This window comes from Podarcis erhardii (assembly GCF_964252035.2).
Source record: "Podarcis erhardii genome assembly, chromosome: 3".
Lineage (NCBI taxonomy): Eukaryota > Metazoa > Chordata > Lepidosauria > Squamata > Lacertidae > Podarcis > Podarcis erhardii.
The window spans coordinates 91,382,935-91,408,267 of record NC_138507.1 but is presented as its reverse complement, the minus strand read 5'-3'; the positions used below and the strand labels follow the sequence as shown (position 1 = coordinate 91,408,267).

The 25,333-nt window shown below is 43.7% G+C and overlaps 1 protein-coding gene across 4 annotated transcripts in view; it reads left to right on the top strand.

Annotated features, from left to right (window-relative positions):
- Window positions 1–307: 307 nt before the first annotated feature.
- CAPN13 (calpain 13) overlaps window positions 308–25,333 on the top strand; it is an 89,435-nt gene continuing 64,409 nt past the window's right edge. For 3 of the 4 annotated variants that reach the window (XR_014154411.1, XR_014154412.1, XM_081854169.1), the window contains exons 1-4: window positions 308–689; window positions 10,445–10,699; window positions 22,142–22,217; window positions 24,240–24,358. Coding sequence is in view for 2 of the 4 variants with exons in the window: in XM_081854169.1 (XP_081710295.1) it covers window positions 651–689; window positions 10,445–10,699; window positions 22,142–22,217; window positions 24,240–24,358 (489 nt within the window). In the remaining 2 variants the exon portion in view is untranslated. The remainder of the gene's footprint in view (window positions 690–10,444; window positions 10,700–22,141; window positions 22,218–24,239; window positions 24,359–25,333) is intronic. The other variant, XM_081854170.1, reaches the window with a different exon arrangement.

Below are 25,333 nucleotides of genomic sequence, written 5' to 3'. Positions count from 1 at the left end.
TATGAAGTGTATTTGGCGGGATGGGGGTGTGTGTTTCTTGTGGGTTCTTTTGTCCAATGACATGATAAATCCATTGTTTAGTGTACAGATCCATAAATATTTCTTCATTTCCTGGTAGAGCTTTGAGAGAACCATGAAAACGAATATGAAACAAAGCCTGGTGTTTGCTAACAACATCTTAAACTCACAAAATATTGTGAGTGGTGAAACATTAACCACCACAGGATAGGAGGGGCGAGCTACCTGTGGAAATCAGGTAAGATAACACCTGAGAGAAGCAGGAAGTTGTATACTGTTGGTCCCAGGCTTGGCTCTGACTTCATGTTCACTCCGGCAGGTGTTTACTTAAGGGGGTGCAGCATGCCTGCTGAAATACAAATCAATATAAGAAAGCTGAAGTCATCTCGTTGGATTTAGCTAGCAAATATTCATTTGACAGGGTTTTTATAAGGGGGGGGGGACCAGTTTGCCCTTCTGCCTCTGAAGAGATAACAGCATAAAAAATCGGAAGCACGGATACTGGAAGATCACCTTCACGGAAGCGCTGGAAGTGTTTGGCTTTGAAAAAGTACAGGCTGTTGGGAACTGTGCTGCCTGGAGAGACTTTGAGTACAGAAAAGGAGAAGAAGCAATGACTTGTTGGGATCTAGATGGGGCTGGCCTGCTGTAAAGAACCTTCCCATGTAATGGTAAGTTTTCAGAAGTAACTGGGCATTGCTGAAGAAATGGGAAGGGATACAATCCTCTGTGTGTGCATGTAGAGGAGGGAAAGCAATAGGGAATGTTGGACGGTCTGGTACTTCCATCTATCTAGCTTCCCTTTCTGTTTCAAACAGCATAAGAAGAGTAGAGGAGCCTGCTGGATCAAGCCAGTGGCCCATCTAGTCCAGCATCCTGTTCTCACAGTGGCCAATCACCAGTTTTCCCAGGACAGGTGTTAGGCTAACTGGCCTGTAATTTCCAGGGTGCCCATTGGATCCCTTTAAAAAAATTAATGGTGTTGCATTTGCTACTTTCCACTCTTCAGGTATGGAAGCTGGTGTGAGACAAGTTATCTGCTTTCAAGTTATTTGAAAGTTCTTGTGCAGATGTCATCTGGACTTTGCAATTTGTCGGTTTTTACTCATCTCTCTTCACTATCTGCTTCAGCTCCTCAGACCCACCGCCTGCAGATGTTGGTTCAGGCACTGAGATCTGCCCCGCATCTTCTATTGTGAAAATGGATGCAAAGAATTAATTCAGTTTCTCCGCAATCTCCTTATCTTTCTTTAGTATTCTTTTGATTTCGTTGTCATCCGAGGGTTCAACCATCCCCCTTGATGACTAATATACTTAAATAACTTTTTGTTGTTAGTTTTAATGTATTGAACAATGTGCTTCTCAAAATCTTTTTTTCAGCATCACTTATTGTCTGCTTGCACTTCTTTTTTTGTCGAACTTTGTGGGTTGGTTTTTTTTTTCTCTTCAGTTTTTTGAAGGAAGCCTTCTTGCCTCTAATAGCTTCTTTGGCTCTGCTCATGAACAACTCTGGCATTCTCTTGGTCCTCATGGTCCCTTTTCTGATCTGTGTTATACACTGAAGAAATGGGAAGGGATACAATCCTCTGTGTGTGCATGTAGAGGAGGGAAAGCAATATTGGGTTTCTATTCTGGTTTTAAACAATTTCTAAGAATTTCAAAATCCTTCTTACCTCATTTTGAGGAAGTTTCCTCTTTTGAAACCAAATGGGACAGTATTAATAATAATAATAATTAATTTTTAGTAATTGAATTTTCTTTGCATTTGCTTGCAAAAATATGAACATTAGTCAATACTGCATACAAAAAAATGTGTTTGGGGAAATTTGTACAGCAATGCTGAAAGGTTTTCATGAAGATGCTTTGATTTTTTAAAAATTTGCCAATTGCTACAGAAATGTGTACAGCAAAATTTGAGATTTTTAAAAAATGAGAAATAGGGAGAACTGAATTTGACAGATTCCTCCTTCCCTAGTGGGCATATGGAGATATCTGAGAAAGTTCTGTGTTTGCCACCCACAAAATGGCTGCTATGGGGACATAATATAACACACAACAGCTATATAATATAACACACAATGTGTGACGGGGTGTGTAAAGCATCTAAAAAAGCAGGAAAAGAGACAGGACCAGTGCTTTTTTCTGGGGGTAGAAACGGGAGAAGAAACTTTTTTTTAAAAAAAATAGTTTCTTCTCTAGCACAGTGAATTGTCAGTTCTTTTGCTACCCCTGATGGTGGCCTCATTTCCTGTCATGGTGTTTCCTGAGTCTCAGATGGAAGCGAGCATTTAATGTGTGAAGTAGGACTTGGAAGCTAGCACGGTGATTGATCAGTTTTGTTGTTACCACCTCCAATGGCGGCTTTAGAATAGGAGGGCGGGTGGCCAGTCCTGCCAACCAACAAAAAGTGGGCATTTTTTGTCAGGGTGGGGGTGGATTTCAACGTAGGATAGGCTGAGGCAGAGCAAACATTCTCCTGTGCACTGTGGATTTTTAAGGGGGTATTTACTGGGTCCTTTATAGTGTGCCATAGAAGATACTGGAAGCTGCATGATGTCGGCGAATACAGTGTGGGACACCTCTATTATAAACAAAATAAAAAGCACTGGAGGCCCAAATGAAATAACATTCTAAGACAATTATTGAATTTTTCAGTTAAATGCTGTGAGGAAAGGTAACTGTTTTGCATATGAAATGGAGCAAGCAACATCTAATGAATAAAAATCAGGAGAAAATCCTTTCTAAATTAATAGGATTAAAACCATGAATTGCTGAAGTGGGATGCATGGCAGCAACGCAGCCACATCTTTTGCTTGATCTTGATCTCCTGAGGCATTAATGAAGTGGTAATTGTAGGAGCAGTGGGTTATTTACAGCTTTCACCAAATAATAGATAATTAGGTGAAATAGCATAGCTTTAACAAACAAAATAGACATTAAAACTGCAAATTAGAACTAAGATTGTTTTTAAAACAGGGTGTGAAAGAACCAAAGTACAAAAATGTTGCATCAAGCTTTAATGAACATGTCTCCAGAATTATTTGGAACATATAACTTATATGAACTTCTTTACTAACTGTGCTAAACAAACACCTGAACAGTCCAATCATAACCATGCTTATTGGAGATGTTCAGTTAATTTGAATGGGCATTAATTCAAGTAATTATGCTTAGGAATTATAACTTAAATTGAAGCAGAACTGTTTTCTCCTTAAGTTTGTTTTTTAAGTCAATGGGCTGTGGTTGTAATCCTGTATCTTGGGGGCTGCCAAACCAGTGCCCACAAAGGCCTCCATTGGTGTCCCCAGTCAGAGTTTGAGTTTCTTTCTTCTCTTTTCTTTTTAAGTAAGTCTCTAGCTGCCCTAGAAAGAAAGTTATGAGGCAAAATGTACAGGTATCCTTCTGAGCCATTTCTGTGAAATGAGTCAGCCTGGCTACTTCAGCCTGTCAGTGAAGTCAGATATGTGATTGAAAAGTGAGTTCTTTGGACACCAGGCAATAGGAATCCCACAGGTACTAAATAGGTGCTGTTTTCTTCTCTTGTTCGGTGCATTTTTCCTGCTTGTGTCTTGTTTTCTAGTAATCCCTGGCATCTCCATAGTTTGCCCTTTTTTACCCTATGAACCAGGGTGCCTCTTTCCTTTCGTAGGTTTGTCTGAGGTCAGGTACTCCCTAGAAGTTATTTTCTGCAAATATTACTACACACTAAGTGCAGGTGCATGACAAGGTGTTGCGGGCAGGGTGGGGCAGGGGAGAGAATTTGGTTCCTTGTCAGTGGATCAATAGGAACTGTTCAAGGGAGGACTCAGAGATGTATTTTTTATTGAAAAATCTAGAATTTAAATTTAAAAATTCCTCCCTGCTTTGGCCCTACTTAAATCCAGTGTGTCTATAAGCCACTACAGTGATACCTCGGGTTAAGAACGTAATTCATTCTGGAGTTCCGTTCTTAACCTGAAACTGTTCTTAACCTGAGGTACCACTTTAGCTAATGGGGCCTCCTGCTGCCGCCACTGCCTGATTTCTGTTCTCATCCTGAAGCAAAGCTCTTAATCTGAGGTACTATTTCTGGGTTAGCGGAGTCTGTAACCTGAAGCGTCTGTAACCTGAAGCGTCTGTAACCCAAGGTACCACTGTATAATAGTGGTATTATAACAGTGGTATTTCTTCCATCCTCTAGGCAGCTTTTATTTTCCACCTCAGTGAAATTATTTTGCAAAGCATTGTAATTTCTCTCTTTCTGTCTCTGCCTTCTCATCAACTTTTCACCCTCTTCCTTTTGAAACCGAAGCCTAGCCCATTAACAGGCTGGAGATAAACTTCTTGTATGCCACTTTTCCTGCAAGGAATGTATAAGGGCATTCATGATTCTCCTCTTCCCCATACTTCCTTCACAACACTCCATTGTAGAAGGTTAGGCAGAGAGACCGTCACTGGTCCAAAGTCACCCAGGAATTTCAACCCTTGTTTGCTAGGTCATAGTCCACTTAATACCATTTCAGCTTATTCTACAACAGGCCATTTGTGGGAATAGTGTACCCCCACCCTCTGTGTGCGTGTGTGTGGGGAGCCTATTAGTTCCCTTGTTAACAGTTCTGTGTGGCACCTTTAAGACTAATCAATTTAGGGTGCAAATTTACACATGCTTACCAGGATCATGAAGTAATTCCCATGAAATTCATTGGGACCTACTTCTGAGTGAACTTGGGTAGGATGGTACAATTACTGTGGCATCAATCTGCCCCTGCCCATATAATGTTATGTCAAGCTAAACACAATTCAGTGTTTGTTAGTTGTTTGCAGTTATTGCAAGACACTTGTTTTTCAGTCACAATTTTAATATCAACCCTTAATGGAGCTGTCTCCAAAGATTCTTTCATCGCTTTTAGCTCTGATGATAGTTACAGAACTTAAGTGTCTGCTCCATCGTTGTCCTTCAGCCGTGTTTGATTTCTGCCCAGCAGAGTTTTTGCATCAAACTCTCCAGTTTATAATTGCGATTTCCAGATGTCTTCTGAAACTTATCTGCTGCTCTCCACAGGATTTCCTAGCCATACAGATCTGCTGACTTGCACTTTGGGTTGCAATAAACAAACAAACATTTTTACAACTGGGCATCTCTTTTCATTTATTTTGCCTATAATAGCTTTTTTTTTTTTTAAAGATTAGCTAGAGTTTTGTTAGAGTAATATAGACGAGGCCAGGGTGAGCAGCTAGGAACGGGAATGGGGGAGGGGAGGACCACTTCAATATACAATTTGAAGAACCATCAGAAGAATTTTGTCAAAGTGATGGAAAGGGGATTGAGCTGTATAACTATAATTATAGAAACAAGTTCTCAGTCTTTGTTTGCTGTACATTTCCACTGTCGCGTCGAAAATGAACTGAACAATCCATTGGATATATAGCAGATGGTTCCCTGGTACCTGCAAAAACTGCTATAGCAGAATGAAAAGGCTGTGGGGAGGGAGGGATGGCATATGGGTGATGATGGGCTCAGTTGTGCGTGTCTGCACATACGTATACACGTAAGGTGCTCTGGTTCACACTCACGCTATTCAGTACAAAAGATGGATGTTAAAAGCAATCACCTACAAATAGGATTGTTGCCTAGTTTGCAACTTGGGGATTCTACCTTATTCCCCCGTTGTGTTTTGAGTCATAGGGAAAGGAGTATATGACAGGACTAGGGGTGAGAAAACAGATGGGAATTGCCTCCTCTGTCAATTCAGCTGCAGATCTCAAAGTGGGATGCTCCAAGAGGCCATAGCTCCGTGGGAGAGCATCTGCTTTGTACGCAGACGGTCCCAGGTTCAAACTCTGGCATCTTCAGATAAGGGTGGGGGAGACCTCTGCCTGAAAGCCTGGAGAGCCACTGCCAGTCAGTGTAGACAATACTGAGCTAGGCAAGAGTCAACCTGGATAGCTCAGTTGGTTAGAGCATGGTGCTGAAAAACAGCAAGGTTGCAAGTTTGATCTCCGCACTGGGCAGCTGCATATTCCTTCTGTTGCCAGAGGTTGGACTCGATGATCCTTAAGGTCCCTTCCAACTGTACAATTCTAGCATCCTATGACTCAGTCTAAGACAGGTACCTATGATCTTATCAAGCCTTCCTGCAGGTTGCAACCCATGAGTGACTGTGCTCATTGCATATTGAGGCAAAGGGTGTGTTGGTGTATTTAGATATATATTCATTTTCTTTTTTATATATTACCTTTTTTCCTTTCCCCCCTCATCTCTTGAAATAATTTTTATTTGATTTTACAAATGTAGAATTATAACATTACCAAATGTTGTTGTTTAGTCATTTAGTTGTGTCCGACTCTTCGTGACCCCATGGACCAGAGCACGCCAGGCACTCCTGTCTTCCACTGCCTCCCGCAGTTTGGTCAAACTCATGCTGGTAGCTTTGAGAACACTGTCCAACCATTACCAAATACATACCCATATTTAGAGATTTCTCCAAATCTCTAGACTTCCCACCTTCCTCTCCACGGATTCTATTATCCACCTTTTCACCTTTTATTTCATCATCCAAGTTTTACATCTCTCCATTTTGTTCATAGTAATTTTTACATTACAAGTGTTATTGCTATCCTGCTAATGTTTTCATCTGCTTACAGTGGTCTCTCAAGTAAATTGTAGATTTCCCCCATCTTTATTAAAGTTTTGGTCTTCTTGGTTCCTGAGCTTTCTGGTCAGTTTTGCCATTTTGGCATAGTAGTTTGCCATTCTTCTCTGGTAGGGACTTTGTCCTCTTTCTATCTCTGGATATCTTACCTTTTTTCCACTGTGGCACCCAAGGCTGTGCACATGTGGTCCCCAGGCTGTCTCCTATCTAATCACTGACCAGGCCTTCTTTTGCAAGGTGGTGGCCTCCTGTGCCCTCAGACTATGCCTGGGCACTCAGTCTTCAACCTTCATACGACGTTATAGGATTCCCTGTGTGGTAACTGACAGCAGAAGCACTGAGCATGTTGAAATCTGCAAAGTTGCCCTATGTTACCGATATCCCTGGGAACTGGTCACTTTTTCTCCCAGCTTAAGCTGCTGATCTGTACATAACACAATATAATCTCTCCTGTCTGTGTTCTCCAAATTTACTTTGGCATCTTAAAACGATTAGTTCATTATCTAATCTGACACACACCCATCTGAGCAATATGTTGACCTGTGCAGTGTTCAAATATTCCTTATCATGCAGCATAGATGGTGGGCTTTCTTAACCAACTCCTTTATTCAGGTAATACCATACAAGATTAATTTTGCATATGTTATAGCAATTGTTCTGATCTCAGACATGATTGTGTGTGTGTGTGTGTGTGTGTGTGTGTGTGGACTCTGACAACCAGTTCCCTGGCACACACCAAGTGCTGGTCTTAATATGCTGTAATTTCCATGGTGAAAACCCTTTTATCAGTTCCAGTATTATGAGCTCTGCTGAAATTTTGAGGTAGGCCTTGTTGCTCATTGGATCTCTTCAGACAATCTTCTTCTACTTATTCTTCAACACAGGGCTTTTTTCAGCTGGAGCTCAGGTGGGAGCCTGAGTGGTAAGATAAGGCACAGCAAAGGCACTGTGCGCTAGTAGCAAAATCCCACTAAGCTAAATCTCATAGTTCATCTGGTTAGCCACTGCGAGAACAGGACGCTGGACTAGACGTTGCCTTTGATCTGATCCAGTGGGGCTCTTCTTACATTTGCTGCATTCTCAGTTTCTGTTGACCGGTGTCCACCTTAAAACAAGACACTCAATTATACATATAAAATATATAATTCAGAAAGGGGCAGTGCAGTAGACAATGGGAAAGAACCTATGCCTGTGACCCAAGGGAAGTGGTGGCAATTCTGGGCTAGGCAGGCAAATCTAAATCAGCTTCCTATGAACCTAAGTCATAGCTGTCAACGTTTCGCTTTTTTTAAGGGAAATTCCCTTATTCCGAATAGGATTCCTCGCAAGAAAAGGGAAAAGTTGACAGCTATGACCTAAGTGCAAGTAGCACAAGAGAACGTATTGCTCTGATGTTCAAGCACGCACTTTGCGGAGCATATCTCTCCCGCTAGCAGTGAATTTTAATCATGCATAACAACTGCTTTTACATTTGTCCGTGTACATACCCAGACACCATTCTGATGAAGCTGACGAAGCTGTTCTGCGGAAGGGAGGAGAGCTAAGTGCCTTATTTTCTTCACTCCACTTGCTAAATTATTCCCAATGTGTTAAACAATGTAATTAAACACACACGCTCACATGATAAAAACTCTTTGCTGTTCCCCATCAGCGCAGGGGGGGAGAGGGAGAGGGAGGGAGAGAGAAGAACGAACGCATGTGTCAGTCCCAGCCTTCAAGCTCTGCTAGTTTTAATTTGAGTTGTGGAATTAGTAATCAGTTTTGCTGGAACACTGTTGCAGGAAATAGATCCTTGCATGTGGCGGGCTTGAGCACTGTTGCAAATGAGTATTTGTTAAGGGGAAACCATTCCCTTGTCATGTTATGCTACATTACGTAAGATTTATTTCCTTTGTGCAGAGAAATGGAAGCCGAAAAGGAACGCTCGCTCTTCGTGTCAGTGGAAGGTTATTTCTGAATTTCATCTGATTCCCTCTTTAAAAAGAAACAGTCTCTCTTAATTAAACAGCATGTGCAGAAATGCTCTTGGTTTATAGGGTTTGTTATTAAAATGAGAAGCAAGGCCGGGAGCTAGGAAAAGGGAGAAATTCAGTCCAGGCCACAGAATATGCAAACCGAAAATGTAGCCTTTCTTCAAAAATGTGCACAGCTCTGAACTTTGCAAACAAAAAAGAAAAGTGTACAAAAATGTATGTATTCTGGGAATGTGTGCATAAAAATGCACATATTTTGATGAAAAGACCAGAAAAATGCATCTTTTTAGGAAAAATTGCATACAGAAATGTGAACACCAGTAGAAATGTACACCAAAGCACTGACAATTCCTTTGTGAGGAGCCTTTGAAAAATCATAAACTGATGCTGAAATGCATGACTAACACACCTTTTGAATGGGAAAAAAGAGAAACTAGGAAGAATGGAAATAAGTAGCCCTCTAAAATTGGGGCGGTTAAGCAGTATGCACCTCTGTAGGCAGAGAGTTCCACAGCTGTGGCTAGAAATATGATGGGAGGATTTAAGACTGTGAGAAAGTATCACACGTCAATGTGAAAATGCAAACATGTTTCACCGTCAGTTATATTTTTATGTTTTTATATCCTTTTGTAATTATCATTTTACAACCCAAAGGTGCAGGAGCAGGGTATTACATCGTTCCATATACAAAGCAAACAAACAATAAAGAATAAGAGAAATAAATGGTAACACCCTAATCTAAATCAAGGCATCCATATTTCCCAAGATGGCATAGATGGGCATCTAAGTTCGAAGCATAAGAAATAAAATCCCAATAAAATAAAATTTAGAACTGTGAAATAAAATTTAGAACTGTGTGCTCCGTGCTTGTCACGCATCCCAATGCCTTTCCCCTTATTGGCCAGAACATTAAAAAGGTGGAGCTGGCTTGAGCCTTATGGAGCGATTGAACAGGATACCTAGCACAAGTTTCCTCTTACTGTCTCTACAGCTGAAATATCTGCAACCATAGAAACCATCAAACTTTCCTCTCTTCCTCCTTCTGGGCTTGCATGCCAGCCTTTCCTCCAATGACACACTAGCATCAAGCCCTTCTCCAGTTGGCAAATTATTCTAGCTCAAAGGAGGAGCAGGAGGGTTCCTCTGAGCCATATGGCAGTCCACACTCACACCAAGTGGGATCACACTCTCCTTTGTCTAATTCTTTTCAATGGGAGTTGAGCTCCATGGAAGGGACCTGGAATATACACCGCTTTGTGTTTAATCAGTCCCTTTGATGTTGACAATCAGAATTACAGGATTGCGGTGTGACTGCAGTTGGCAAGAGGTGACCAGTGTGCTTATAAAATGTGAGGAAGGAACTGGAAAGCAAATGTTCTCATAAATCTCAGGCACACTTTTAATAACAGCCTCCTATATTGAATTTTGGGCCTTGGCTATCTCATAGATCAACACAATGTTCTGTGAAGTTACTGAAATCAGCAGTGTCAAGAGGGCTTTGTCTGGAAACTTGGGAGATTATCAGTGAAAATAACGAGGAACAGAGCCATGAGAGATTTTAATATGCCTTGAGACAGCAAGAGTGAGGAGCAGCTCAGTAGCTCAGTGAGCCTTTGTTAATTTTTTGCTCCGGGAAGGTTTAAATTTGGGGGCACAAATACACTGGTAGCACTTGTGGAATTTCAGACATCTCCACATAACTTTCCAGATAATGAGGTTTCACTCACTGCCCTATAGTTTGGGAGTTCTACCTTCTTGGGCTCCAGTCCTCAGACATGGTGGTTAATGATATTCCTCACCATTATCATTTCTTCATTTCAGGAAAGGAATAGGAACCCAGCTCCTGAGATGTACTCAAGGACTCCTGAGCCAGATGTGCCAAAGTCAGAGAGAGCAGGAAATGTGACTTCCACTGTGAAATTTAAGAACCAGGACTTTGTTCAGTTGAGAGACCACTGCCTGAATCATGGTGTTCTTTTTCAAGATGAGACATTCCCCGCAAACCTCAGTTCCATCGGACCCTTGCCCTTTCTAAAGAAGCCATATATACCGGTAATTGAGTGGCGGAGACCAACTGTGAGTAGCTACTAAGTGTTAGCAGACCTTGCAACTTTCGTAAATTAGAGTGGAATAACCATCTATAGTTTCTGGAGTTCAAAGGCTTTATTCATGCAGGAACTATTTCCAGGATGAGCAGAGATGAAAAGAGAGAAATAGCAGACATCTTGTCTCAACAATAAACAGTAAACAAATTTTTGCTCAGTTTTTAGAGGTGACATTACCTTAGACAGAGAGCTACAAACAAGTGCTGGCTAGCTAGCTACACAAACAGTGCCCTCTGGTAGTTGAAAGTAATGCATGCCTCAGTTATGAGCTCAAGAGAAGGAAATATATTTGCCTTTCACCAACACCAAGTTTTACAGCAGACTATTGGCTTCATGTTCCTAGTAAAGTAGTTTAACTCAACATTTAACTGCAAGCTCTGGTGTGATTAGCCCTTGTCAAGCATTCTTTTAAAAAGTGGAGTGGAAAAAGAAGATTGTGTATGTTGTTTCTACTTCCAGCTGTGACAAATTCATTTGAAAGTTAGAACAGTACCTATGTGCATACAACAGTATGCACATTAGAATGTAAGAGCCGACCGGATCAGGCCAGTGGTCAGTCTAGTCCATCATCCTGTTCTCACAAAAGCCAATCAGATGCCTATGGGATGTCCATAAGCAGGCTCTGAAAGCAACAGCGATCTCTCCTGTGGTTTCCAGTAGATGATATTCAGAAGAACACTGCTTCCAGCAGTAGAAGTAGAACATAGCCATAAGGGCTAATAGTAGCCTTAAAAGTAAAGGTAAAGGGACCCCTGACCATTAGGTCCAATCGTGACCAACTCTGGGGTTGTGTGCTCATCTCGCTCTATAGGCCGAGGGAGCCGGCGTACAGCTTCTGGGTCATGTCACTAGCATGACTAAGCCGCTTCTGGCGAACCAGAGCAGCGCACGGAAACGCCGTTTACCTTCCCACTGGAGTGGTACCTATTTATCTACTTGCACTTTGACATGCTTTCGAACTGCTAGGTTGGCAGGAGCAGGGACTGAGCAACGGGAGCTCACCCTATCGCGGGGATTCGAACTGTGGGAGTTCAGAACTTAACTGGTTAAGTGTTCTGAGCTGTGCGTCACTTTCCGACGTCAGCTATGGAAGCTGGGAGGAGTCTGGGAGGAGACTGTACTGTTGTTGTTGTTCTCTCTGTGTGTCTTGAGAGAGACGGACATGTTTTAACATGGCTGCAAGCAGCGATGGGCTGAAATGTTTGAATAAACCACTGTAAATAGACGGATCTGTCTGTGTATGCTTGCATGGAGCAAGGGAGAAAAAGACTGTTTTACACCGCTGTATGCTACTCTGCTGAGCCGTGGCCAAAGAGACAGCAGACTTTGGTGCGCAGCTAGAAGGAAGCGTGCCGGACGCTGCAAATGACTGATTGGGATCGTAAAGCTGTCTGAGATCGCGGCTCCATCGATCTAGCTCAGAGATCGTTATCTCGCACAGGTTATGGGAAGGTCAGTAAACGCTCGTAAAACAGTCGGTGTGAGCTCCAGGAACGCTTTGAAGTCGGCACGGAAGCTAGCTGGAGGTTGGAAGCTGCATTCCTTGAGTCTAGCCTAATGCCGGGAAGCAGAGGGAGTTTTTGCCTGCTTCCGAGAGACAGTGAGAGCTTCTGATACAGAAAGCTGGCTGGAGCTGGAAGCTGAGACGCAGCTGAAAAATCGTTTCTCCACGGAAGGGTGAGGCAGAGAAGCTGTACCTGATCGTAAGTAAGCTTGGGCCCCCTTGGGAGAACGGGAAGAAAATGGCAGAGAGCCAAGATATGCCGGTGGAAAAGCTCACTTTAACAAGTTGGGCAACCTGGAGCAGAAGAATAAGGGGCTGGTTCTTGGTCACTGGGCTTTGGGAAGGAAGCCAGTCAGAGCCAGCTGAAGCAGGCAGTGAATCTGCGGTGCCTGGAGATGGCAAGCAGAGAATGCAAAGAGAGCTGAATATGCTCAGAGCATGCGTTGATGCTTCACTGAGGCCTCATTTGGAAGGTGTACAGACACCAGGGGCTGCCTGGAATGTGCTGCGAAGTTTGTGTGAAACTGCAGCAGGAGGCCAGGGCCCTGGAGAAGAAATGGAGAGCCCCAAGATGGCTGCGGCCCCAGTTCCCGGTACTTCAGTCTCAAGGAGCACTGTTGAGCAGATCGGGGGGGCGGAGAGTTCCAAAGGCAAGTTTAAGAAACTTTCCACTGTTGCTGAAGCGGAGAGCAACTTCAGCAGGGGCCAGGCTGGTGGGAGGTGCCGTTCCAGGAGAAGGAAGGCCAGGCCAGCTGGGAGGAGCCCCGGGCAGTGTTTTTCCACTGGAGTACAACGTCTGCATGGCAGCTGCCCCCACCGGAGCACAGAGCCGATGCAGGATGTTTGCAAGGACACTTCTCATGGGAACCAGGCGGGTTTCCATGGCAACAGGCCTGGGAAGACAGGCAGGCGTGGAACTGAGCCAGGTGGTCGTGGTAAACAACAGGAAGAGTCTTTTCAAACAACTGCCTGCATGGCCTTGTTTGAGCACAGCTGTGTGGAAAATTCCAAGCTTAGCTTTGTCATCGACTCTACAGCTAACCGCAACATGGTTCCAGAGACCCCTGCAGTCGAGATGTGGAATTGCACGGCAGTTCCAAAAGGACAAAGGACTGATAAGTTTGCTAATGCCTATTTTTCTGTTTTGCAGGAACAGATGGGTTTTTGTATCGTCCCAGAGGCGGATCATTGTGTGTTATCTGTGCCTTATTTGTTGAAAAAAGGGTTTCAGGTTTGTTTTCAGGATGATGTCTGCACAATCTCAAAAGGGGAGAGGGTACTTGCCCAGGTTAAGAAGGGGCGGAATGATCTTTTCATTCTTAAAACGTCTCTTGGGGGTGAGGGGAAGGTTGAGAGAGCACAGGCGCAGCGTGCTACAGTTCCCACTCATGTTCAATGTGCTTGTGCATGGCATCAGAGGACCAAACATAGTTCTCTAGAAGAACTGCAAGTACTTCCTGAGGTTACCAGAGGGTGTAAAATTAGAGATTGTGGACGTGCCATTAGTTGCGCCACATGCAAGCAGGCGAAGGTGAGGGGGTGCAGTTACCCAAAGGTGGAACGGGTAACCACTAAACCTTTTGAGCTGGTTCACATAGATTTGGCCGGTCCTGTCAAGGAACCAAGTCTGGGAGGGGCCAGGTTTCTGCTAACTTTTTTGGATGATTTTTCGCAGAGCACCTGGACCCACGGCCTCAAATCCAGGGAGGATGCAGCACAGCTGATCAAGAGCTGGATTGAGGGGGTGGAACAGAGATTCTCCACCAGGGTTCAAGCGATCATTAGTGACAGAAATGCTAGGTACACTGGTTCTGCTTTGCAGCAGTTCTTTCACAGAAGAGGGATACGTCACACAGTTACTTCACCCAGTAAGAGGGGGGTGGCAGAGCTGAGAAGTGAAGCTCTGGTTAAGGCTGGACAGGTGATGCTGAAAGAAGCCAGGTTACCTCCAAAGTTTTGGCTGGAGGGAATCCGTTGTGTGTCGTTCACCTGGAATCGTGTCTACAACTCACTGGTAGGTGACACACCGTACTCGTTGTTGAATGGCCGCAAACCCCAGGTTCACTTTCTGCGCAAGTTTGGATCTCCTGCGGTTGTCCCTGTGCCTAAGGCTTTGCAAGGGCCAGATGGAGCCAAAGTCCAGAAAATGATCTTCTGTGGGTATGAGCCAGACGCTCGTGCATGGAGATTTGCTTATCCGTCAGGTGATCAGAGTAAGGTGCTGATCAGTAAACACGCTGAATTCTTTGAGCAGAATGAAAGGCCAAAGATTTCTGCACAGCGTGATGTTCTTTCAGAATGTCTCTCTGATCCAGAGGACAGTTCTGGTGAGGAGGAAGAAGAGGCTGAGTCTGCTGATGACGACCAGGTCACTGACCAGGGTCAGGAGCAGGGTGGGGCGTCTCCACAAGTTGTTAGGAAAGGACAGCCCAAGAGTGAGCCTAGTTCTCCTGTGAGTGTAATGGAGAGGATTCGAAGACGCTTTAAGTCAGAGGGGGAATCCCGTGATGCAGAGGACACACCTGCTGGTGACAGTGAGCCAGAGGAAACACCAGAGTTTGTGCCTAGGCGATCCAGTCGCACAACCAAGGGTATTCCACCTGAGAGGTACCAGGCCACAGGTACGTGGGTAAGTTTCGCACAGTGCGATTCTGAGAGTTGTGAGGTGATTCCACAGATGCCCAACAGGTACGCCAAGGTAGGGCGCAAGGCATTGGGGAAGGGATTGATCTCACAGGGTGTGGCTGAAGATGTTACACAGGTTTTGTCAGAAAGCAACGCAAGGGGGTGTGTGGGAGTTCAGAACTTAACTGGTTAAGTGTTCTGAGCTGTGCGTCACTTTCCGACGTCAGCTATGGAAGCTGGGAGGAGTCTGGGAGGAGACTGTACTGTTGTTGTTGTTCTCTCTGTGTGTCTTGAGAGAGACGGACATGTTTTAACATGGCTGCAAGCAGTGATGGACAAATGTTTGAATAAAAGCTGTAAATAGACGGATCTGTCTGTGTATGCTTGCATGGAGCAAGGGAGAAAAAGACTGTTTTACACCGCTGTATGCTACTCTGCTGAGCCGTGGCCAAAGAGACAGCAGACTTTGGTGCGCAGCTAGAAGGAAGCGTGCCGGACGCTGCAAATGACTGATTGGGATCGTAAAGCTGTCTGAGATCGCGGCTCCATCGATCTAGCTCAGAGATCGTTATCTCTTCTGATCGGCAAGCCCTAGGCTCTGTTGTTTAACCCACAGTGCCACCCACGTCCCTTTAGTAGCCTTACCTTCCATGAATTTGTCTAATCCTCTACGTTGGTGGCTATCATAGAGTTCTGATCGTGCAGACAGATCTATATTCGTGGACATGATAGACCCTGTTCCAATTTTCAAATGGAAATGTGAGGTCATATCATCATACACTGAAAGAATGCTAAAAAGGGGCTTTCATTAATTCTGAATCAGAAAGGGGCATTTCCTCCTCCTCCTCAGGTTGCCCAGTGTTCCTCTGAGGAGAGAATAAGAAGGAGGAGAGGGAAGAGGGAAAGAGAGGAAGACCCCTTGCCACCATGTTTCTGCACCGGTCACAGAAAATGAGGAGGGGGGAAGGAAAAAAAATAAATACAGTGGAACCTTGGGGTACGTACCGTTCTCCTTACGAACGCTTCGAGTAACGAGCTCCTCTAACCCGGAAGTAGGTGTTCCGGGTAGCAAACTTTGCCCCGGGACGCAAGCGAAAGTCGTGCGCTGGCAGTGCGGCAGCAGTGGGAGGCCCCATTAGCAAAAGCGTGCCTCAGGTTAAGAACGGTTTCGGGTTAAGAATGGACCTCCAGAACAAATTAAGTTTGTAAACAGAAATACCACTGCACTGCTGAGCTATGGTCCTTCCTCTGTATGCATGTATAGTGGTGCCTCGCAAGACGAAAAGAATCCGTTCCGCGAGTCTCTTCGTCTTGCGGTTTTTTCGTCTTGCGAAGCAACCCTATTAGCGGCTTAGCGGATTAGCGCTATTAGCGGCTTAGCGGCTATTAGCGGCAAAGTGGCAAAGCAGCGATTAGCGGCTTAGCGGCTTAGAAAAAGGGGCGGAAAGCGAAAAAAATCGCAAGACTCGCAATACGTTTTCGTCTTGCAAAGTAAGCCCATAGGGAAATTTGTCTTGCGAAGCGCCTCGAAAAACGGAAAACCCTTTCATCTAGCGGGTTTTTCGTCTTGCGAGGCATTCGTCTTGCGGGGCACCACTGTAAAGGCTTTATCCTCAGACTACATTGTGAGGTAGGTTACTATCGAGTTTCATGGATGAGTGGGGATTTGAGCCCTAGCCTCAAGAGTCCTAATCCACTGCTCTAACCACTATAGAACACTGCTCAGACATGAAATACCTTCTCCTTCCTCGCCTTCATCTAAGTTGTTGACATCACTGAAATGTGTACTAGTGAGGGCAGGATGGGGGTAGATGTGGATTTATTTATTTTTTAAAAAAGGTGTAAGAGTCATTTCCCCTTTGTTTTATAGTGTATCTATGACTGTGGGGTATGCTTGCTTTTTGAAGTTTAGTAACAGTCAAGGGACTATGTCACATTTCAAAGGCTATGCATGTAAATCTATACAAATTAGCAATATCTTGAAATTAATTTTAATTGCAAGCCCTAATAAGCAATTTAATGAGCCCACTTTTGTGAGACTAACACTTTTGCCCTATGGCTATATCTTTTCTTAGTTGACCCCCCCCCCCCCTCAATTTTGCCATTAATGGTTGGTTTAGCAAACTGACAGTAAAGAAAAATTGCACCTCAATCCAAGATGTCTCTGCTTGTTTTGCATCTTCTGAGTCATGCAGTATCTGGTTATTTAAGTGACAGATAACTCCGCCCCCCCCCCCCCGCTGTCACCATTCCAGTTCCAATATAGCAGCTGAGGAGTGAAGCGGGCTTCAATTTTATCTCAGGCATCAACAAGAGAATTGCCAATTACGTTCAGAGTCTGGGATCTTTATAGCTGGTGGTAATGCATAAAGCAGAGAGAACACAGCTTGATTTGCAGATGCCAGGCAGTGCTGACAGCTAGAAACAACTTGTTTTGACTTGTAAAGTGAGCCAATTTGATAACGGGAGTCCCTGAAGGGGAACAGGGTTGGAGCACAAAACTGTCATCTTTGACGCCCTTCTTGAACCTGACATCCATGCCCTTTACCACTTGATGCAAATTACTGAATGCATTGTTGCTGAATTTACTGAAATCCCACTATTTCTTTTTTAGAATGGCTTTTCTGAGGCTCTCAGAGCAATCCTAGCCAGGTGATGATGAGCAGTTCCACACCTATTTAGCTTCCATGGCACTCCTTGAGCTTCTGGTCAGTCTTCATGGCAGGGGTGTGGAACAAGTGGTCCTCCAGATGTTGTTGGACCACAACTCCCCTGATCCCACCCTAACCATTGGCCATGCTTACTCTGGATAATGGGAACTGGAGTCTGACAACATGTACAGGACTACAGGTTAGCCTCTTCTGCAGTATGGTTTGGGAATATAGGGCTAGGAGAGGTAGGCATTGCCAGCTTTCTACTGGCTCCTACTCCTGCACTGTTAAATAACAGCTTGATCTGCTGATGTTAGCAGATGATAATACTGAAATTTATGCCATGGAAAGTTTTGCCTATATTTCTCTAGATTAAATCACAGTTAAAGGTACAAGAGCAGCTTTCATTCTGATCAACCAGAAACTCTGCCTGAAGCTCATCCAGTCCATTTGTCTCCCATTTGTGCCAGAAGAGCTCGCAAGCAGGGCGAACTCAAGCAATATTTTGGTAATGCCTTTTAGTTAGGTTCTCAAATAAAAGGAAGCAAGAGCATAGTCTGTAGATCTCTATGGATCTGGAGTCTAAGATCTTGCACATAAGCACCCACTGTATACATTAGGGGTGGGTGAACCTGTGACTCCCCAGATGTTGTTGGACCTATATCCAACAAGCCTGGGATGATGCAGCAATAAACGAACGATGACACCTTCCCTGTCCCTGATGCACCATCCTTAGCAATGTAGCAGAGACCACCCAGATGTCTAAAAAAACAAAAGAACAGGAACATGCACCATACCAGACAAAACAAAGAGATTAAACAATCATGTTCCAGTTGGTTCAGTCAAGTTTGCTGTGCTGCATATTGTAGGGAAAGGTTAACAAAAATCACAAGAGATTTTCTGACAATCAAACCTAAGGGAGAAGTTTCTTCTTTCTCTGGATTATGCCTTAGGAAAGGAAAACCGGCTCCAGTGCAATGAGTCATGCCCTTTCCTAAAGGTCTTGTGCTACAGATGCGGAACTCATGCAAATGGTAACTAATGTTGCTTCTCCTTGGCACACATCAATTACTGCCGAAATCTACATCTAATTCAATCAGTTGGCTAGGCAGTGACACTTCTCTTATTAAGCAGTCACAGGCAGGAAATGCTGTTTCCATTTCATTAAGCTTATTGAATACAAGCAAACAAATGGACTTTTTTTCCAGTAATACTGAGCGAGGGAGGACCTTAGGGTTCAAATCCCCAGTGACCTCCATAAAAACACATCCAGTCTACTTGCCAGCACTGACAAAAGGAAAAGCAGCTTCCTGTGGTGTTGAGAAATAGCAACCTTGGGTGCCAAAGAGCTGTGAATCACGCAGAGTAGTTATTATTAGCCCAGTCTTCAGATTCCTTGCACAGTGTTCTCAAGTGTAAGCACTGAGATCCCAGGGTATGGCCTGAAGGCATAGGAGGCCACCGCCTTGCTTAAAGGTTATGCCCAAGGCCTGGATGCGTGATCCCCTGGGAGGTATGTCACCTTGGATTCCAAGAGGGAAGAAAGGCAGCATAGAAATGTAATAACAGTAAAAGAAGAAGGATATTGACAAGTTGGAATGGGTGCAGAGGAGGGTAACCAAGATGATCAAGGTTCTGGAAACCAAGGCTGTCACATGGAAGATGGAGCACAGCTGTTTTCTGCTGCTCTGGAAGGTAGGACCCAAACCAATGGATTCAAGTTACAAGAAAGGAGATTCCGACTAACCATTAGGAAGATCCTCTTCTGAAAGTAAAAGGTGTTCAGCAGTGGAAAGAACCTCAGGTGGTGGTTGGCAGGTCCTTCATTGGAGGTTTTTAAGCAGAAGTTGGACAGCCGTCTGCCAGGGATTCTCAAGCTGTGATTCTTGCCTTACATGGGGTCGCACAAGATGAGTTTTTGGTTCCCTTCCAACTCTACAATTCTATTATTACTATTTTTTAATCTAAAGAACAGAATAGATTTTGCCCAAATGGAGTTTTCTGCCCTGTGCTATTTATGACACTAGTGCATAAATAGAAGAGTTTAGGCTGGTGCATATGGCTGTTCTATCTGTGGCAATTATTACCCTTCTAGGAAGGACCATAGCCCAGTGGTAAGGCATTAAAATATATTTTTTTTTCCTGAGGGTGAGGGGATGAGGATGAGGTTTGTTTGCTTTTTAAAAAAAGCAGATTGACATTTGCCATGGCTGCTGTACATAAAGAATTTCCTGCCTTAGAAAACAGGGCTGGATAACCTCAGAAGTCTCTTTCAGTTCTAATAAACTGAGTTGTTAAGAGGCATGCAAAGCATTCCTTTTTCTGATATAGTGAAATGACCTTAAAACAGAACTTGGGCTTTTCTGATTCTCAGTTGCATCCTCCTCCTCCTAAATTGGACTGTACATGTCATTGGAGAAAAGAATATGGCCAAAAGCATGCCAGTCACAAAACACCTGGGCTACAGAATTTCCCTGGAATATGCAGCTCGCTGACATCTCAGTAGGGTGTTTGGTCTCAAATCAGTCTCTGCAGACAATCAGACCATGCATGCATCTAAATGTCTTCTAAGCTTTAAAGCCATATTTCAACATCAGCTTGTGTATACAGTATGAAAATGAAAAGAGTGACAAGTTATCAGTCAAACCTGTGAAGGAGACAGCAAAATCAATGTGTGCAAGAAAAATGCATTAAGGAGTTGGTTCCCAAATTTCCTGATGTGTTTTGAACCTTCCTCAGAGAAAATGACACATCTAAATTAAAAGGAAAAAGAACAAGATTCTGATTAAATTCAATCTCCTACAGGTTACATCAGAGGAAGAGAACTTTGTAAAACAACAACAACAACAATGCATTTTTCTCTTGAGTTTACTGGCCACAAAGGAACTGTTGCTCTCCAGAGTTTCATTCAAAGTGGGTTGGGAAATTTGGAAGTTGGATTTTAATAAAATTTACTTGCTGCTCATTGGTCTTGACTTCTTGTTATTCTGTGCAGCCCTCTTTCTGGCTGCAATTTGCTATGTCTAGCAACAGTAGTAATTACTTTGTTTTCTAAGCTTGGGATCACTCCCCATGTTACGGTTCATGGCAAAAGATAGAGGCACAAAACCACAGGTGGACTTGCATTTTCACTTTCTCATGTAAATTCTAATATGCAATAGCAGAATGTGAACTTAGGGTTGGGGGAGGATGAGACTTTGCCTGCATTTTAGTGATGAAATAACCTGACTCGCACTTCTCAGGCCAATACAAAATTATCCTTTGAAATCCATACTTTTCTGCATTTTATTACACAATTATTCAACCGAGTGTACAAAAATATGCAAGAAAGTGTGCATAAAATGCATATAACCAGCGCTATCTTTCTAGATAGAGAGCTGGACCATAAAGAAGGCTGATCGCCGAAGAATTGATGCTTTTGAATTATGGTGCTGGAGGAGACTCTTGAGAGTCCCATGGACTGCAAGAAGAACAAACCTCTCCATTCTGAAGGAAATCAGCCCTGAGTGCTCACTGGAAGGACAGATCATGAAGCTGAGGCTCCAATACTTTGGCCACCTCAAGAGAAGAGAAGACTCCCTGGAAAAGACCCTGATGCTGGGAAACATTGAGGGCACAAGGAGAAGGGGACGACAGAGGACGAGATGCTTGGACAGTGTTCTTGAAGCTACAAACATGAGTCTGACCAAACTGTGGGAGGCAGTGGAAGACAGAAGTGCCTGGCGTGCTCTGGTCCATGGGGTCACAAAGAGTCAGACACGACTAAACGACTAAACAACAACAACATCTTTCTAGAAAAGGTGGTGCTGGAACTCACCATGAACACCTCCCTCATTCTCTTAAAATGGCAATGGAGCCCACCTGAGAGGTGAAGGAACTGAGTTCCAGCAAGTTCTGGGTGGAAAAAAGCATTGTATAACATACAAAAAAGCGTCATTAGGGAAAGTCATTAGTAAAAACATGTACATTCATCAAAACTGAATCCAAAGTGTATATCGGAAAAATCTGCAGTAAAACGCTATCAAATTTTCTTTGTTATAATATTCAAGAAAACTTGATGCTGTTATTTAAAAAAATGGAAAATTTTGCAGAAATGTGGAGAACTGAATTTAAGACTGGGAAACTGAGAAACTGCGCTCACTTTTCATAGGAGCAATGGATGAGCTCTTGCTCAATCTGTGATGGTATATTTTTATAGAAGGGAAGCGCACATGTTCCCCTTTAGCTCATTATGGTGAAAAGTGGAAGCATTTGTCCACATGTATATTGGCTTCGATCCTAAGTTAGCCACCCAGAAACAGATATTTGCAGACAGAATGAAAATGTTTAGTATTTTTCATTTGAGCAAATCAAGTTTGGGCCATGCATAGGAGCTGCCACATTCCTACTGAAGGCTGCAGATCTAAATACACCTACTCAAAATTAAGGATGCAATTCTAATTCCATTTACATGGGAGCCAGTTCAATTGCGTTCAGCTGCAGTTATAGGGGAGCAGACATACAGAAAAACATGAGTACAAGGAAGGAGATGTCAAGTAAAGTTCATCAAACGGTATAAAGAAATGAACGTAATTAGCAGCTATTAATCAGCATTCTATTAAGTAACAGAAATGTGTGTTATTCTCTTTTAAAGGAGATCCTCTCATACCAGAGCCCGCTTTTGATTGTGGATTCTGTGAGCAGATTTGATATTCTTCAAGGGCCTATAGGTAAGATCCAAATTCTATGGTGGCACTTGGGAGTTTGCAGGCCTGCAAACCAAGAGTGCACCTGTTACAATAGCCTAATAACATCTACTTATTTTATTGCAATGCTATAGAAAGCATTAATTGTTTTCTGCATTAATTGTTTAAGGGGCTATCTGTGTCTTGAGATAGCCTGTGTCTACCTTATCTGTGGGGAGAACCATTTCTCTTATTTTTTTCATGGAAATGAGACATTCTCCAACAGTTCATTGCGGGGTGGAGCTCACTATGAGCAGTTGCCAAAGCATAAGCCCCCCTCCTCACCCAGTTTTCATTTGTTTGTTGTCTGTGAGGCTGTTTTGTTTGCTTTGCATCCTGCACATGATGCAGACCTTGTATAGCTGTGGGGCATTGTGGGAGAAAAATAGCAGCCAACACCACCACCAAAACAATGGTTGAGACTGTTCAGAGAAAATACTGTAAAGTGACCTTTTTCCAGGGGCAGGGATGAGAAAAAGAAAAATATCTGAAATGGTCTCGGAGAAATAAAAAGCCTGCTGAGAAATTTCAGCTCAGCTCTAATTATAACAGGCTTGTGAAGAGCAGAGGTTGAGAGGAGAGAAGTAAGTCGGGATGAGGGAACAGATAAAGTTAATGCAGTTGCCTTAAGAGAAAACAGGTGAGCCAGTGCCCTGCAAAGTGATGCTGACTGAGTCAGTGTAGAGACTGAAAGTAAGGGGTCATTTGGTCACCGTGATGGAAGAGAAAATTATTGCAACAGATGGAGGAGAGAAACTAGTGAGCAGAAAATGGAGAAAGTCTACATGAGAGATGACCTGGATATGCAAAAGGTTTTTAGCAGCCGATTCCGAAAAGAAAAGGCAAATTTTGTACAGGCTGCAAATGAAGGAGTGAGTGGAATGATTTAACAGCAGCCTGGATGTGGGAAGAAAATAAAAAAGAGTAGCCAAAGATGGCCCCACAGTTGTGCTTGGTGAAGGTAGGGGAGATAATAGGATTTTTCAACAGTGACAGAAAAGTGTGGCAGAGAGGGAAGGTCTGGATAAGAAGGCAGAGAGTTCAGTTTGACACATTGCTGAGATGCTCAGGCGGAAATGTCAGCGAGGGAGCTAGTGATTAAAAAAGATTGTCCAGAAGGGAATGAAAAATAAACCTGTGAATCATCAGGTGGTGATCTGCAGCCTGTCTGTGCTGGTTCTCTTACTTTACATATATGGGAGAGTGATGTCTGGCCCTTTTGTGCATAGGAAGAGATGGGGATGTGCTTCTTTCCGCTTCACTATATGTTTAATCAGTTTTAAATCCTATTTAAACATGCAGGATGCAGGCTGCAAACCTGGGTGGTTTGAAATCAAGCCACGCAGGGAAAGACACAGGCAGGGGCGTAGGAAGGGGTGGCACTTACCGCTGGGCCTGGCCTGCAGTGCGCCCAAGCCACGCGTCTCTCCTGGGAGTGATGTGGTGGCTCAAGGCCCTGCGCTGCCCTAAATGGCAGTGTGGGGATGGCGTCCGCCAGGCGGACTGCACAGGCAGCTCGGTGTGGTACCCCCCTGGGCAGATCGCCATGCCGCCCCCATGCACGGATCGCCCCACCCCCATGGGCGGCTTGCCCCACTCCCACCACTCCCAGTGCCGGACCAGTTAGCTATGCCCCTGGACACAGGAGTTTTTAGGCACTGCCAATTGGTTGACTAAACCCTTCTTTTTGGCAAGGAACCGTGTCCTTACTTGCTCCATGGTGGACTTCATCTATGACAAGAGGCAGGAGGACATGGCTTGGGGAAAACAGCCTCATGGGCTAAATTAGGATACCTTCTGGGCCTAATTAGACCTGAATAGAACTCCTGTGAATAACATTTGAGGGAAATGTTTCCCAGTTAACAAATACAGACAACCATTGCGAGTTGTACAATTTATGTTCTGAACCAAGTAATTATGAACTTTGGAAAAATCAATGCCTGCTAGGAGAGGGTGTAGTAGATTGATTGTGGAATTAATTACAACCTCTGTCTTATCTTTTCGAAGGTGATTGCTGGGTTCTAGCAGCTCTTGGCTCTTTGACCTTACAACCACGCTTCCTGGAAAACGTGATTCCAAGAGACCAAGGATTCCGACACAATTATGCAGGGATTTTTCATTTTCGGGTATGTAAAAGAGTATGTTGGTGTTGTGTCATTTTGTATTATGTTTTCAGATGAAACTCCAGAACCTAGAGTTGCTCGTGGTTAAAAGTAGTGTTTTATTTCATGCTTGCTACATTTTGCCTTAAAATATGGCTTTGCCATATACTGAAAAAATGTTTGTTTTTTTACCACTCCCACTCTCCATCAATTAATGAGGAAAAAGTTGCAGTAGAAAATTATCATAGAAAGAGCAACAACAATGAAGTTTTGATAGGCTTGCTGCAGAATTTTAACGGAGCCTTCCCCACTTTCAAGATGGGTGAGCATTTTAGTGAATGCCCTTTTCTTTCATGCAACAAGACCTCTCCAGTGGTCAGCATTCAACAGCCTTCCCAGATGAACTGCGTGTAATCTTCTAGTGGGCTTTCCAGTAAGCACAGGAAAACAGGGAGTCTGACTGCCTTATGCCCGGCAGCTATTTGTTATTCCTGCATTTCTTTAATGTGAAATCTTGTTACTATTATTACGATCAGTGTGGAAAGGTGTTCTTTTAGGTGCAAAAGGAGTTCCTTCAAAAACAAAATCAGTGAGTGCGGCAATCTCAGGCAGCTGGTATCTGGCACCCTGTGCTAGGTAAAGCAAGACATCATGATGTAATGGTGGTCTTTTCAGATCAGGAAGACTGAGCAGCCAGGGAGGCTGCAGAGCAGTTGAGAAATGTTTGGTGCAGGTGTGGGAACCTTTAGCCCTCCAGATGTTGCTGAACTACAGCGCCCATCAGCCACAGTCAGCATGACCAATAGCCAGGGATGGTGTGAATTGTAATTCAGCATCCTTTGGAGGGCCAAAGTTCCTCACACCTGGTTTAATGTAAATTAAAAGGCCCACACATGCACCATCTTTGACTACCTCACAATGATAAGGTGCATTCCATCTTGAACTCACCAAAATAATTATTAAATTCTAAAACACCCTGTGAATGAGGCAGAACCACAA